At 36.1% G+C, this 13655-nt stretch overlaps 1 protein-coding gene across 2 annotated transcripts; it reads left to right on the top strand.

Annotated features, from left to right (window-relative positions):
* The first annotated feature begins 69 nt into the window (after nt 1-69).
* On the top strand, nt 70-13627 carry pbxip1b (pre-B-cell leukemia homeobox interacting protein 1b). 2 transcript variants are annotated; one of them, XM_048152861.1, is made up of 10 exons: nt 70-224; nt 2057-2145; nt 3582-3794; nt 3905-4208; nt 6300-6527; nt 7073-7096; nt 9388-9431; nt 9555-9671; nt 9957-10224; nt 10511-13627. In XM_048152861.1, exons 2-10 carry the CDS (start codon nt 2083-2085, stop codon nt 11881-11883), a joined length of 2634 nt encoding a protein of 877 aa, XP_048008818.1. In that variant the 5' UTR covers nt 70-224; nt 2057-2082; the 3' UTR covers nt 11884-13627. The 2 variants fall into 2 exon arrangements, with proteins under 2 accessions (XP_048008818.1, XP_048008819.1); XM_048152862.1 differs by lacking the exon at nt 7073-7096.
* The last annotated feature ends 28 nt before the right edge of the window (nt 13628-13655 follow it).

The raw sequence follows: 13655 nt of genomic DNA, 5'->3' as shown, positions 1-13655 counted from the left end.
AAAGTGTGCTTTGTAGCACGGAGGATAAATATGCTGTCATTGGTGGAGAAGGCAGCATTTGGGTGGGACATAGCTGAATGGCAAGCGCTGATTGGCGGAAAACTTTACAGACAGAAGGCGTGTCGGTCGGAGACAAAACTGCACATTGGAGTTTGCAACTTTGCACAAGACACGAGAAAGTAGTGGAAATAAAACCTGTATTAAAGGTGCTTCAGAGTTACCAGGTATGTTTCTGTTTGATACTTTTTGACATTTTTCATATTTAACCAAACTCACATAACCCATTTGTGAGACCCGTCAGCTTGTTTTTTCTGTATTTCCGGCATGTGCATGCATGTAAACTGCGTCTAGGACATTTGCTTGCGGGGTTTAAACTGAACACTCCCATTTTGACAGCTTCCTGACTTAAAATGTACACACACGTCCAACATCCGTGTAACATACAAACACACAGAGAACATGCGATGGCGTGCAGGATAGTATTCATGACGCATGAAAGTAATAGTTGTGCTGATGTCCTCATGATGTGAAGTTTTTTCCTTGTATGGGCATTTTATTTCGGATGAGATGATGAGAGAGAAAAGACTGATAAAGACGAACTAATGTAGCTTTTGCTTTTAAATCTGGGCTAAACTGTGGGATAATCTAACCGTTTAATCATATGGGAAATCTAAACATTTAACGTTACCATGGTAATCATAGTTTTCCTCAAAATGCCATAGTATTGTTGCTTCTGTAAATTGATTATCAGTAATTGTTATTATTCATAATTATTGCTTTGTAATTGTGTTACATTAATATGGAACCCCTTCCAACTTTATTTAAGCTTTCAAAAATAATAACAATCCCCTGTTTTTGCTTTGTGAGAAACTAGTAGTAACTGTTAGTAAGGAGTGCTGCAGTGTTGTCAATATTTTAAGCTTGTGAAAGCTAAGTTCTTGTCTGTGAACTTAACATGTGACATCATTTACAAAAATAATGTATTATAATATTTTTTATAATTATTCTTTTATATAAATATTAAATTCCAAATTTTGTAACAGAATTCTCTGGGATAATACCAGTTCAGTTAGGTGCACTTTGTGCTTCTTTCTGTGTTATTTTTAGCTGTTATCTATTTCAGACATTCTTCTAGATCCTCAACAACTCTCATGGCTCATGGCTACATTGAAAAAAACTCTCATGGGAGTCACATTATTAGCAGACCCAAATTACTGCGAAAGGAAGAGGATCCTTATTAAAGAGTGAAGTGTGTCACAAAGTGGTGCGTCTGTGATTAGGCCTCTTTCATTTTTGAAATTTTGGCTTAACTGGCTCCCATTCTTTGTCAGATCTACTTAATATCCAGATCTACTGAATATTCATAAGATTTAGCACAAATGGAAGAATGTTTGAATAAGTTGCTATAAATCATTGAAATGATTGTTAGACTTTGGCCCACTTGGAAAAGTAGCCCACATCAGTCTCGCTTTTCTCACTGGTATTCTGGTAGTGAGCAGTAGGTCCATTGCTTTGTTTTGTCAGCGCTGTCAGCAGGAGTATAACTCCACCATTCTCTACTTGCATTAATGCCTTTAGTCCTGCTTCTATTGACATCCTTAGTTACACAGTTCTTTGCCAAGATATTTACCAGCCAGGGAACCGGTGGTGCAACCAATGGGAAAACACAAGGATAATACTAATGAAGTGAAATCTCTTTCACAGCACCTCCAGCTTTTCACTCTCTCCTTCACTCCTGTGCTTTTTTCACTAACAGAGGCCTGTAGTGAAGTCACCATCCTCATTGAACTCACTCGCCGCCATCTCTGTTAAAAAAACATAATTCATTTGAATTCTGATATGTCTAATGACAGCATATGTGATGTGTGCAAAACAGTAGTATTATACATGTTCAAAGTTATTTTACATGTCCTTTACGTAATGTAATGGACTCCTGCAATGAAACTCAACCCGCAATAGAGTTTACCCTAAATTTTTATTATATTGGTCTGTTGATTTGTCACTGAAATAAAGCTGATGACTTTCTGAAGTGTTCAAGAACCTGTGTGTTTTGCAGTTGCTGGACAGAGCCGCTAGGGGGCAATGTCTGAAAACAGCAACAGTGCCAATGGCAACAGCTGGACTGTTCTTACCCCAGTGGTAAAGGTGCGTTTCAGTGTCAGACGCAGGGGTGGATGTCTCTGAGGTTTGAAAATGTTCATGTTGATGCATTCATGTCTTGATTCAAGGGTCAGTGACATTACGTTGAATTTATCAATTTATTTAAAAATAAAATGCAAATCATACATGCAGTGACTTAAATACATGTCCTCTATGAGGATTATGTTTTTAATTTCTAAGTTAAAATGAATAGGTGGGTCAATGACATGGCATGCATATTTTTGTGTCCGAGTGCATTATTTCCTTTTAAAATAATTTGATAAATTTAACATATATCACTTTATTCTATAAAACCTATTTAGTTTGAAACCTATTCTATAAAACCTATTTAGTACATTTAAATAATATATATTATTTTATGTCTTGTTATCTTACACCCCTAAAATGTCAGGCGGTTCAACCGTCCGAACAAATGAACAGACTAAGAAAACTATTTAAAATGGTGTCTTAATGATAAAAAATTAAAAACTAAATACTATAGCATCATTTTAGGTTTGAAACCTTTCATATAAATATCAGTAGTTTTAAAGCTGTTGAGATCATTGGAAAAAAAAAAAAAAAGTCCAGCAATTTGAATGTCAGGGTGGTACAACTGCAAATATGGTTCTTTTATTATGAATTGACAATGTAATAATATGATAATAATGCATTAACCTGAAGACCCCAACTGATCCTTTTTGCAGAGTGAAAATGTTTGTAGATTTCTCTCAAATATTGGTAAAAAACTGCTAATTTCAAGTATGGGTAAGTACACTTTCCATGTCAGGTGGTATGACAGGAGTATACTGTATACATACAACTATTTGGTTTTACCGCCTGACAAAAAAAAGAATTTAAAAACTTTGAAGTGTTATTTAACAACTGAAACTTGTTTAAACACAATAATGACTAAAAAATATGTATTACATCAGTTTTGAAAAGATTTTTAAAAAACACTTTGTGTTATGTGTTGTGTGCCTCTCCAAAAAATACTATTAAATGATGAATGAATAACTTGTGACATTTGTAATAATAATAATAATAATAATAATAACAGTTACTATTTTTATTATACATTAACATTGAAAAATAGATGTAAAAAACATTTTGAAAATTATTCAGAGGTACATATTCCTATTTTGAAATTACTGTATGCTATTATTACTTGGTCACACCACATAACATTTTTTGAATCATTAAATTTAATTCTTTCTTGAAAATGGTATGACATTTTTTTTTTAATTATATGAATCCAACATGAAAAAATACATTTTTCAGAACTTTAAAACTAGATTTCTCCTTCATCATCATCGACACTCTTAAATGTCATTGACCCACAATGAAAACAAGCTGTTACTCACTTTGTAGGATATTGTGTCAAGACATTGCTAAAATTATAGAGGAGATTAGATTTGTTTGACAGAGACACTTTTCATCTCTAGGAGTCTGGAGTTGAGAATGTGGGTCCGGTAGCTGAAGGTCTTAAGGTCGAGGGGCAGCTCTCAAAAGCACCTGAGCCCCCATCGGAGGCCAATAGTGACCTGAAGAAGCACTCCTCTGAAGCATCTGCTCACCAGCCAGAGACAGAGACATCATCACAGTTGCTGTCTGACCCAGCGCTCACCCGTGGGTCAGACCAAGCACAGGAAACTCAGGTGACCTTCCTTGAATAAATGCTTCAAATGATCTCAAATCCTGATGGCCATAACAAATTTGACATTTATTTCATATAGTAAATTCTGTTGATCTACCAAATGTTTGCCAGGTAACGTCTCCAGAGAGTGAGGGTCGGGCCCAGCTGAATTCAGCACGTGTCAATGAAGACCCCAGCTCTGTCAGTGCCACTGTTGAGGACGTCAGCTCCTGGACCCCTGACCATGAGGAGCGAGAAGCCCTTACAGGTCACTCAGAGAGCCCAGTTTCTCCTGGCACTGATGTTGATTCATTCTCTGACTCATACACCCACATAAGTCCTACCTCTGGATCAAGTCCACTTCCTGCTTCAGTTTGTCAGGAAAGAGACTGGTTTAAATCAGATGAGGAGTCTCTGAGGCAAACCATAACTGAAGGTGAGTTATATACAACATAAATGATAGTGTCACATACATTTTCCTCAATGTATTTATAATCTCTTTTGTGTTCATTTGATTTTAAAGGAGTTTGTTTTTAATACTTGTTGTCTATTTCTATGTTTTGTGTATGTGTACATTTTAAAGTGTTGTTGGTGGTCCAACCGGAGCTTAACTGCAGTTGGCAGGTCTGATATGAAATGATGATGGACTTGCATGATGACTGCTGGCAGCTTGACAGCTTGATTTCTGTCTAATGTTGTTCTTTATTTATATATACAGCGTGTCAACTCTGATTACATTTTGGATGCATCATTCTCTATGCCTTTCCCCCCCTTGTTTAAGTGAACATTTGCTTGTACCTGCATCATGAAAACACTACAGACTTCATTCTGTATTTCCCAAATCTTTTTAAATGGTGTAAGATGGTAAATCAGTGTTTGTCTTTAGTTTATTAAATTTACGGTCTTTATATGTTATTTGAAGGAAGGTATGAGGCTACAGCAAAATCATTGTAGGACTTTGGCTGTGGTGCTTTAAACAGCTTGTGTAACAACATACACTACCGTTCAAAAGTTTGTTTTTGCAAAGTACTCCGCAAGGCTGCGTTTATTTGTTTAAAAATACAGTAAAAATTGTAATATTGTGAAATATTATTACAATTTAAAATGACCGTTTTCTATTTTAATATATTGTAAAATGTAATTTATTCCTGTGATGTTAAAGCAAAATTTTCAGAAATCATTACTCCGGTCATGATCCTTCAGAAATCATTCTAATATGCTGATTTGCTGCTCAAGAAATTTATTTTTGTGGAAATAATGATGATACATTTTTTTTCAGGATTCTTTGCATTTATTTGAAACACAAATCTTTTGAAATATTATAAATGTCTTTACTGTCGCTTTTGATAGATTTAAAGGATTAGTTCAGTTTAAAAAAAAAAAAAAAAAAAAAACATTTCCTGATAATTTACTCACCCCCATGTCATCCAAGATGTCCATGTCCTTCTTTCTTCAGTCGAAAAGAAATTAAGGTTTTTGATGAAAACATTCCAGGATTATTCTCCTGATAGTGAACTTCAATGGCCTCCAAACTGTTGAAGGTCAAAATTGCAGTTTCACTGCAGCTTCAAAGGGCTTTAAACGATACCAGGCGAGGAATAAGGGTCTTATCTAGCATTTTCTAAAAAAAAAAAAAAAAATTGTATATGCTTTATAAACACAAATGATCGCCTCACAAGTGCTTCCGCCAGACCGCCTTCCGTATTCTCCAAAAAGCTTACGCTGCATGTCCTACACCTTCCCTATTCAACTTACGGAAAAAACGAAACTGGCGCAGCGTTCGTTCCGTAAGTTGAATAGGTACGTCATTTTGACCTTCAACCATTTGGGGCCAATTGAAGTCCACTATAAGGAGAATAATCCTGGAATGTTTTCATCAAAAACTTTAATTTCTTTTCGACTGAAGAAAGAAAGACATGAACATCTTGGATGACATGGGGATGAGTAAATTATCAGGAAAATTTTATTTGAAAGTGGACTAATCCTTTAATGCATCCATGCTGAATAAAAGTATTAATTTCTTTCCAGAAAAATCTTACTGTCAACAAACTTTTAAACGGTATTGTGAATGTATGATAATCTTGTTTGAAAATGCTTCAGTATGGCGTGTTTTAGTCATCTTGCTAATGTGCAGTGAGAGAGTTTAATGCTAGTTCACTGAAGCAGCAGACCAGACTGATGAAGTGACTGTGGGGAGTTCCAGAAATAGAGCCTTAGTCTCAGTACACGAGTGGAGCCTCACCAGACAACCCTAACCCTACAATCAGAGGACACTAGTGAATGGTTAATCATATGTTCCAGGGCCAAAAAAGGATGTTCATGTCCTAGTTGTACAAATAATGTTAGCTATTATACACACAAGCATTCATAAAGGCCCTCCTAAACTATTTTAAAAAAACAGCGACATGGCTGCTGTACTAACCAGCTGTAAAAATGTTGCTTATTTATATTGTGTATTTGTGTAAAAAACATGCTTTTAATATATACCGAATACCTCCTAATGATCATATGCCCTGTTTTTGTGTAGAGTCTAAAGAAGTGTTAGAAACAAACAGGAAGGAGTGGGATGGTTTACGAAAGAGAAAAGTCTCCCACCTGAGCTCTTTGGACAAGACTGAGGCAGATGATGATGATGAAGAGGGAGAGGAGGAAGACTTTCAGCCCCCTCAAAGAGAAGAGGAAACGGTCTTTTCTTTGAACAAATGCATCCTTGCAGCTGTCATTCTTCTAGGACTAGGAACCATTTTTTTCTCGGGTGAGCATGAGGCTGCTGTTTTCACACTCTTTTTCATTTGAGGCTTTTGGTCTAAAGATCACTGTATTTTCTGGATTCATTAGAAATTCAGTACCTAGCATGTTTAGATAGTAATAAATGTACAATTTTAATAATACTTATTAGATATTTAATTACCGTATTCAGCATTAAAGAGTGGGGCTTTAGGTTAGTAATCATTAAAAAAAAGCTTTGTTTTTGCATTATGCTTATTTAAAATAAAATGTCAATCATTACAAATTGTTATCAGCATACTTTTTTTTTTAAAAATCCTAAAACTTACCAGGTTTAAATTTGATTTAAATTTGTCAGTTAGAGACTTATACATGAACTACATACTTACAAATGTGTTTGTTTGAGATAATGATGGTTATCAAATTCTGTAAAGACTCCTGGACAAACTGATATTGATTATGGTTTGTCATCAAAGGGATCATGTGACTAACATTTACCTATGCAGTGGCCTATATCAGATAGTGAATTTGAATATGTCCCTGTGTCTGAGACTGAGGTGTGTTGTTCCACAGGTATTCTCATGGACCTGGATGGTGGTAGGAGGAGAGAGAGAGAGAGAGTGTGTGTGCGTGTGTGTACGTGTGTGTGCATGTACCTACTTAACTATATTTTGGGGACAAATTTGTACCCTGAAGTGACAAAAACCTGACATAATCTCCAAAAACCTCCCTTTAGGGACATCCTCATTTGTAAAACTGGTATGAAAATAAAGTAATTAAAAATGTAAAAATGCAGAACGTTTCCTGTGATGGGTAGGGTTAGTGGAAGGGGATAGGATATACAGTTTGTACAGTATAAAAACCATTACGTCTATGGAATGTCCCCATTTAGATAGCTAAGTAAACATGGACCTGAATGGTGGTAGGAGGAGAGTGTGTGTGTGTATGTGTGTGTGTTTCAATGAAGCTGTAAGATAATTAACTCAAAATAATTTGCTGGTGAATTGTTGCTGTAGTTGAAAACATGCATGTGCTAGATATAAACCACTGGTTCTCAACCTAGAAATCACATTTTTAAACTTAGGCTGCCTCATACTGTATATCCAGGTTTTCCATGTATGCAACAGCAAAAAAAAAAGATGGTTTGAGATGGTTAGTATTTACTCTTATTATTTTTTTCGGTTTTAGCTTATTTTATGTCTTATTTTTCATCATTTTAATATATCTTGAGGCACCCTAGTGTGCTCCCTGGTTGAGAATCACTGATACAAGCTCATCTCTCGCTGCATGTGACTCAAAATATTTTATAGCCTGAAATATTTTCAGTACCCCACAAAATATTTTAATAACTGACTGTATATTTATATTTTATTTTATAAAACATTTTAATGTTTCATTACCGTATTATTTATTGTAACTGTATTATTTAACTTAATAATTTAAAATACAAATTATTTTTTTGTATTTTTTGTGTACTTAATATCCTTATTTTGAATAATACTTAATGGACTGGTTTTACAGACAGGGCTTTAGACTAAGCCAGGATTAAGTTTTAGTTCAATCAGGGCATTTAAGTAGCTTTTATAAATGTGCCATAGAAAAAAAAAAACATTACTGGTGTGCATCTTGAGTCAAAACAATGACACTGACATTTTAAGATGTCTGTACAAGCTTCTTTCAGTTAAAACAGCTCAAACATACATTTAAGTCTAGGACTAGGCTTAAAGGGATAGTTCACCCAAAAATGAAAATTTGATGTTTATCTGCTTACCCCCAGGGCATCCAAGATGTAGGTGACTTTTTTTCTTCAGTCGAGTGCAAATTATGATTTTTAACTGCAACCGCTGCCGTCTGTCACTCAAATAATAGCAGTGGATAGGAACTTCAACTATAACAGTAAATAAAACTTGCTTAGACAAGTCCAAATTAAACCCTGCGGCTCGTGACGGCACATTGATGTCCTAAGACACGAAACGATCGGTTTGTGCGAGAAACCGAACAGTATTTATATCATTTTTTACCTCTAATACACCACTATGTCCAACTCCGTTCAGCTTCCGGTGAGTGAGGTCAAATCGCGCTCTGACAACGGAAGTGATGTCTCGCGCTCATTGAAGTATATGGGCGAGACATAACTTCCGTCATTAGAACGCGTTTTTTGACCTCACTAACAGGAAGCTGAACGAAGTTGGACATAGTGGTGTATTAGAGGTAAAAAATGATATAAATACTGTTCGGTTTCTCACACAAACCGATCGTTTCGTGTCTTAGGACATTAATGTGTCGTCACGAGCCGCAGGGTTTAATTTGGACTTGTCTAAGCAAGTTTTATTTACTCTTATAGATGAAGTTCCTATCCACTGCTATTATTTGAGTGACAGACGGCAGCGGTTGCAGTTAAAAATCATAATTTGCGCTCGACTGAAGAAAAAAAGTCACCTACATCTTGGATGCACTGGGGGTAAGCAGATAAACATCAAATTTTAATTTTTGGGTGAACTATCCCTTTAAGCCTTCTCTGTGAAACTGGATGAATATGTTGAATTAAGAGTTGTTTTCTGGGCACTGAAATTGTTTGTGCAGCATGGTTAATTTTCTGCGATGCCAAGTGGATGCACAACAACTCCTGAAAGATTGAAAGACCATATCAGATTAGTGAAATTAATGATGCATACGTTTACAAAACGAATCGAACACATTTTACATTATAGATTAAATTCTGAACATTGCATGCAGTGCTGCAACTGCATGCTTTCTGTGTGATCCTTCCATCCCTATTATTGATGTTAATTTCCCCAGCTTCTTTACATTGGTCTGTTGCTTTTTTCATGATAATATATGATCAAGTATTCTTTTGTCATGTTATTTTACTTGCATTTTCTTCTCAGAAGCAGACATGGATGTTAAAGAGCTGAAGGATCCAACAAATCAGGTCAGATCATTTGCTCTTCTGTTTTATGTGTGATTTTTTTATTTTTTTTTTTCAGACATACACTTTATATTTTAGTCAGTATTATTGAGCCTTATTAATTGTAGATATATTTGTGTGTGATAGGAGTGGCTCAACCCTGAAGTCTCCAGAGACACGCCTGTTGGTCTTCAGCCTCCAGATATTTTAAACAAACAGGCAAAGGAAGATCAGCAAATATTGGTACTACAGGCACAACTTCAGGTACAGACTTGTGCAGATCCATGCTAAATGGACCAACAACATGTCTTGCATGTGTTTTTCAAAACATATACAGTATAAATGATCTCTAATTCCGTTCCTCAAGGCCTTCAAACACTGTTGTAATTTACTTTTGCTTGAATGTTACATGCAATAAGACTATTTCTGTATTACATCATTCTCTTTTATATTTCAAAGGAGCAGGGAAACTTTTGATTTCCAATGCATGGCCCCTTTAAAGTGTTTCAGTTGTTCACTGTTCATTATTTGCCCTGTTTGCAAACTCAGCAACATCAAGGTGAACTGAAAGCAGCGCAGCTTCTGGCAGAGGTGGGAGAAAAAGAGCGTGTGAGGAGAGAAGAGTTGGAGAAGGAGTACCAGAGGATAAAAGGAGAACTAGACAGAGTACCTGCTCTTCAGAAGGAGCTGGAGCAAGAGAACGAGAGAATGAAAGAAGAAAATGTGAGAGCAAAGAAAGAGCTGGAGGCCCTGCCATCACTGCAGAGAGAACTGGAGCACCTGAGAGCCAAAGTTTCACAGCTCACACAGAGCACAGGTGCAGTAAACACACATGCACACACACTGACAGCAATGATCCATCGCTGAAACACGTGTATTCTATGAGTGTGTATATATATATAAGTTGCTACATGATAATAATGGTGATTTATTTGTGTTGTGGGTCAAAGAAAAAGTTATTGTTGATTTTAAAATAATGAAAATGAAAAGGTTAAAACATTTTTTCTGATTTCTTTTTAAATACATTCTATTTTGGTTTTCTGTGTATTGAAAATAAATGTATTTTAAAAATGAAATAAAACTCCATCTTAATTCTCTTCCAGAAAGTGCAGATCCTGTGCATCCCGTCGCAGCCTCTCAGATTCCCCCTGCTGGAGACAAAAGAGATGTACCGCCCATAGAAAGACAAGACATGAAGCACAGAAAGACTTGGGACAAAAAGAGTGAGGAGAAGGAACAAAGCAAAGGAGACAAAGAAAGGAAAAAGAAGAAAAGTGGAAAAAAGGAAGATGACAAAGAAATGAGCAAGAGAGGAACTGAGGGAGAACGTACTAAAGAACAGAAGGACTGGAGAAAAGATAAAAGCCACCAAGAAGAAGGTAAAGCAGGGAAGAGAAAAGAGGGGATAAAGGACAAAAAACGAGATGATGGTAAAATGGGGAAAGAGAGTGAAGACAAGAAAGGTTTCAAAGAGTGGCAAGAGAAAAAAGAATGGAAGGAAGATAAAAAGGGGAAGAAAGACAAACATGTAGGACAGGATGAGAGGAGGGGAGACAAAAAGGACTGGAAGGATACTGGGAAAAAGAAAGGGAAAGAGGGAAAGGAATGGAAACTGAGCGGGGAGAGGAAAGAGGACAAAGACTGGAAAAGCGATAAACAGAGTGGTGGGAATGACCATAAAGAATGGAAAGAGAAAAAGACAGATGAATGGAAAGGTGAAAAGGAGTGGAGAAAGAGTGAGGGAAAACACAATGATAAAACAGAGAAGAAATGGAAAGGAGAGCGAGAGTTTGGTGGAAAAGAAATGAAGGAAAAACATTGGAGAGAGAAAGAAAGAGAGTCAAAAGATGAAGAACGGAAAAGAGAGGAAATAAAGGAGGAGAAAAAAAACAAGGCATTCTACCATAAAAATGAGGGGAAAAGGAGTCCTAATGAAAAGGAGAAACAGCAGAAGGAGGGGCATGGAGCACCGGAGGAGACAACCTCCCATCACCATTCCGACCATCAGAACTATTGGAGCAAACAGAGAGAGCGGATACAGCACTATAACGGGCGGCGGGAGACGTGCAGCGGTGTGGCAGACTGCGCTCGAGTCGAGGGGCTCTCTCCGGTCGGCCTGCGGGACTTCGAAACACTTCTCCAATCCTACCTGAACAAGCTCCAGGATCCCGAGGACCAGACCTCCAGGGAAGAAGAGCTCCATAAGCTGGTGAAGGAGTTCTTCACGGATGGAGTGTTCGCTCATGATCAGATGCCGTTCAGTGAGTTTGTGGAAGATGTGGGGGACATTCTGGAGGACATGGCTGAAGGTGAAGACAGCGACAGCGAGGAAGAGGAGAGTGATGATGACGATGATGACGATGAGATGGAGGAATTTGAAAGAGAGGCAATGGAGAAATTTGCACTTCCAAAGGAAGTGAGGAAGGTTGAGAGGAAGGGAGAGCAGAAGAAAGAGAGCGGAAGAGTGAAAGGTTGAAGGACCCTCAAGGTGAAATCAACATCTGGAAACTATCAGGCCTGATTTCCTGCTTAATAATGTGGAGTGTCATTTCTAAAGAGCATATTCATTTTGATCATTAAGGCTTTGCTTTTTCTTTTCATAGATAAAGCACTACTGTAAGGCCTTCAAACACTGTTTCTGCTCACTTGTCATTTTTACCTTTTATTTGAACATGTTACGCAATATGCCCAAAATATGAGTCATCTAAAGATCTGGGGCTGGATTCAAGAAACTTTCTTAAGAATAAAACTTGTAACTTTTTATTTTCTGTTTTAAGAAATGTTAAGATTATTGTGTCTTACCAACAAGAATTTTTAAGAATCTTTTGTTTTTCTTAAGATGGTTCTTTTAAAATAAACTGACAGAGAATTAAAATTTTGGAAAATGTTAAAAATCATTGTAAATGTCATCTTCAAATTAGGATATAGACTGATATTAAAAAAATAGATGGGACCATTCAAATATTTTACCTTTATTTTACTAGATACATAATACATATTACTTCTACCATATATTTTACTTTAATAATCTAGCATACTTGTAAGCTTGTTGGATGTCTGTTTTAGATTAAAGTTAGTTATCAGCCGAGAAAGAGACAGAAAACCCTTTTAGAGATGATGAGGTGCTTGCTAACTTAAAAAAAAAAATAAAATTAATATATGAATAAATTTATCTGTAAGATTTGTAGTATTATGTTTGTTGTAATACAAGATAAATTTAACCTCAATTGAAGGTTAGTATACAATCAGACAAAGTCAAATCATTTTATCATTAAAATGATTGATCATTTTGTCAAGATATTCCTGAATCCAGCTCCAGGAAAGCTTGCTGACAGAGGGAGTTTTCTTGGGACTGATCTACTGTTATGGGTTATGGCACATCAGGTGTATATTTAAGACCTGGCACATCTCGCACAAACATAATATTTGTCTGGGAATATTCATCAGAAGAATGTAGTTCAGTGTTGAGTGTGAGAGTTACAGTCAAAGCTCATTTGTGATAATGTTCTTATTTTGTCTCTTAAAGTAGTCACGTAACTATCCATGTGCATTTTAGGATCTTACTTGGTGTGTACAGATATTGAATAGAATTGTTCTGATAGACTATGTTCGAGTTTTATTAATGTTCATAATTTTTATTATGCTCTGCTTTTTTTAAAATTCTTTAAATTATTTTGTTTGTCATTAGGGTTAGGACTTAACCCATTTTTTTTTTTATTTGTTTGAGAGTTTCACCATTATTTATTCATTTTAATGGAGGAGAACTTTAGTAAATAACATGCCTGTATTGTCTGGCCCTTTTGTAATTGTTAAAAAGTGTTGCTATAGCCAACAAAAATTTAAGCAAATCCTTAAAGAAAAGTGCCAGCCATCTTAGTTTTATGGTGAGTGAAGGTTTGTCATTTTAAGGTGTGTAATATGTGTTTTTCATCTGAATCCTATTGGACTTGTGTCGAGCTACTGTATATACACTGTCAGGCAAAACTGCTTGCACATTTACAGATTTCACAGAACCTGTGCTTTGTTGAACTATCTAATGCAAAATCTCTTTAACTACTTAAAGGCAGCATGTAGAAGTTTGTCACAGACCACTAAATAGTAACAAAAAGTGCAACACAGATAAATGTAAGTTTAATTGCTGAAGTTCAGATGGTTATGTTGGTAGTGGGAAATGTTTTTGCTGTAAAACTTTTTACAGAATAAAGAGGTGCATACGGTTATGTATGATGTGTTTCTTTTCTGTGAAAG

The sequence above is a fragment of the Megalobrama amblycephala genome, linkage group LG13 (assembly GCF_018812025.1).
Source record: "Megalobrama amblycephala isolate DHTTF-2021 linkage group LG13, ASM1881202v1, whole genome shotgun sequence".
Taxonomy (NCBI): domain Eukaryota; kingdom Metazoa; phylum Chordata; class Actinopteri; order Cypriniformes; family Xenocyprididae; genus Megalobrama; species Megalobrama amblycephala.
This window is presented reverse-complemented; position numbering and strand designations above follow the sequence as displayed.

Excerpts from the sequence above, each read along its gene's own strand:
- pbxip1b (XM_048152861.1), top strand. The coding sequence starts at position 2,083 with ATGTCTGAAAACAGCAACAGTGCCAATGGCAACAGCTGGACTGTTCTT. Across the intron at positions 4,209-6,299 it reads GAGGCAAACCATAACTGAAG|AGTCTAAAGAAGTGTTAGAA; the intron begins GTGAGTTATATA and ends GTTTTTGTGTAG. Across the intron at positions 6,528-7,072 it reads AGGAACCATTTTTTTCTCGG|GTATTCTCATGGACCTGGAT; the intron begins GTGAGCATGAGG and ends GTTGTTCCACAG.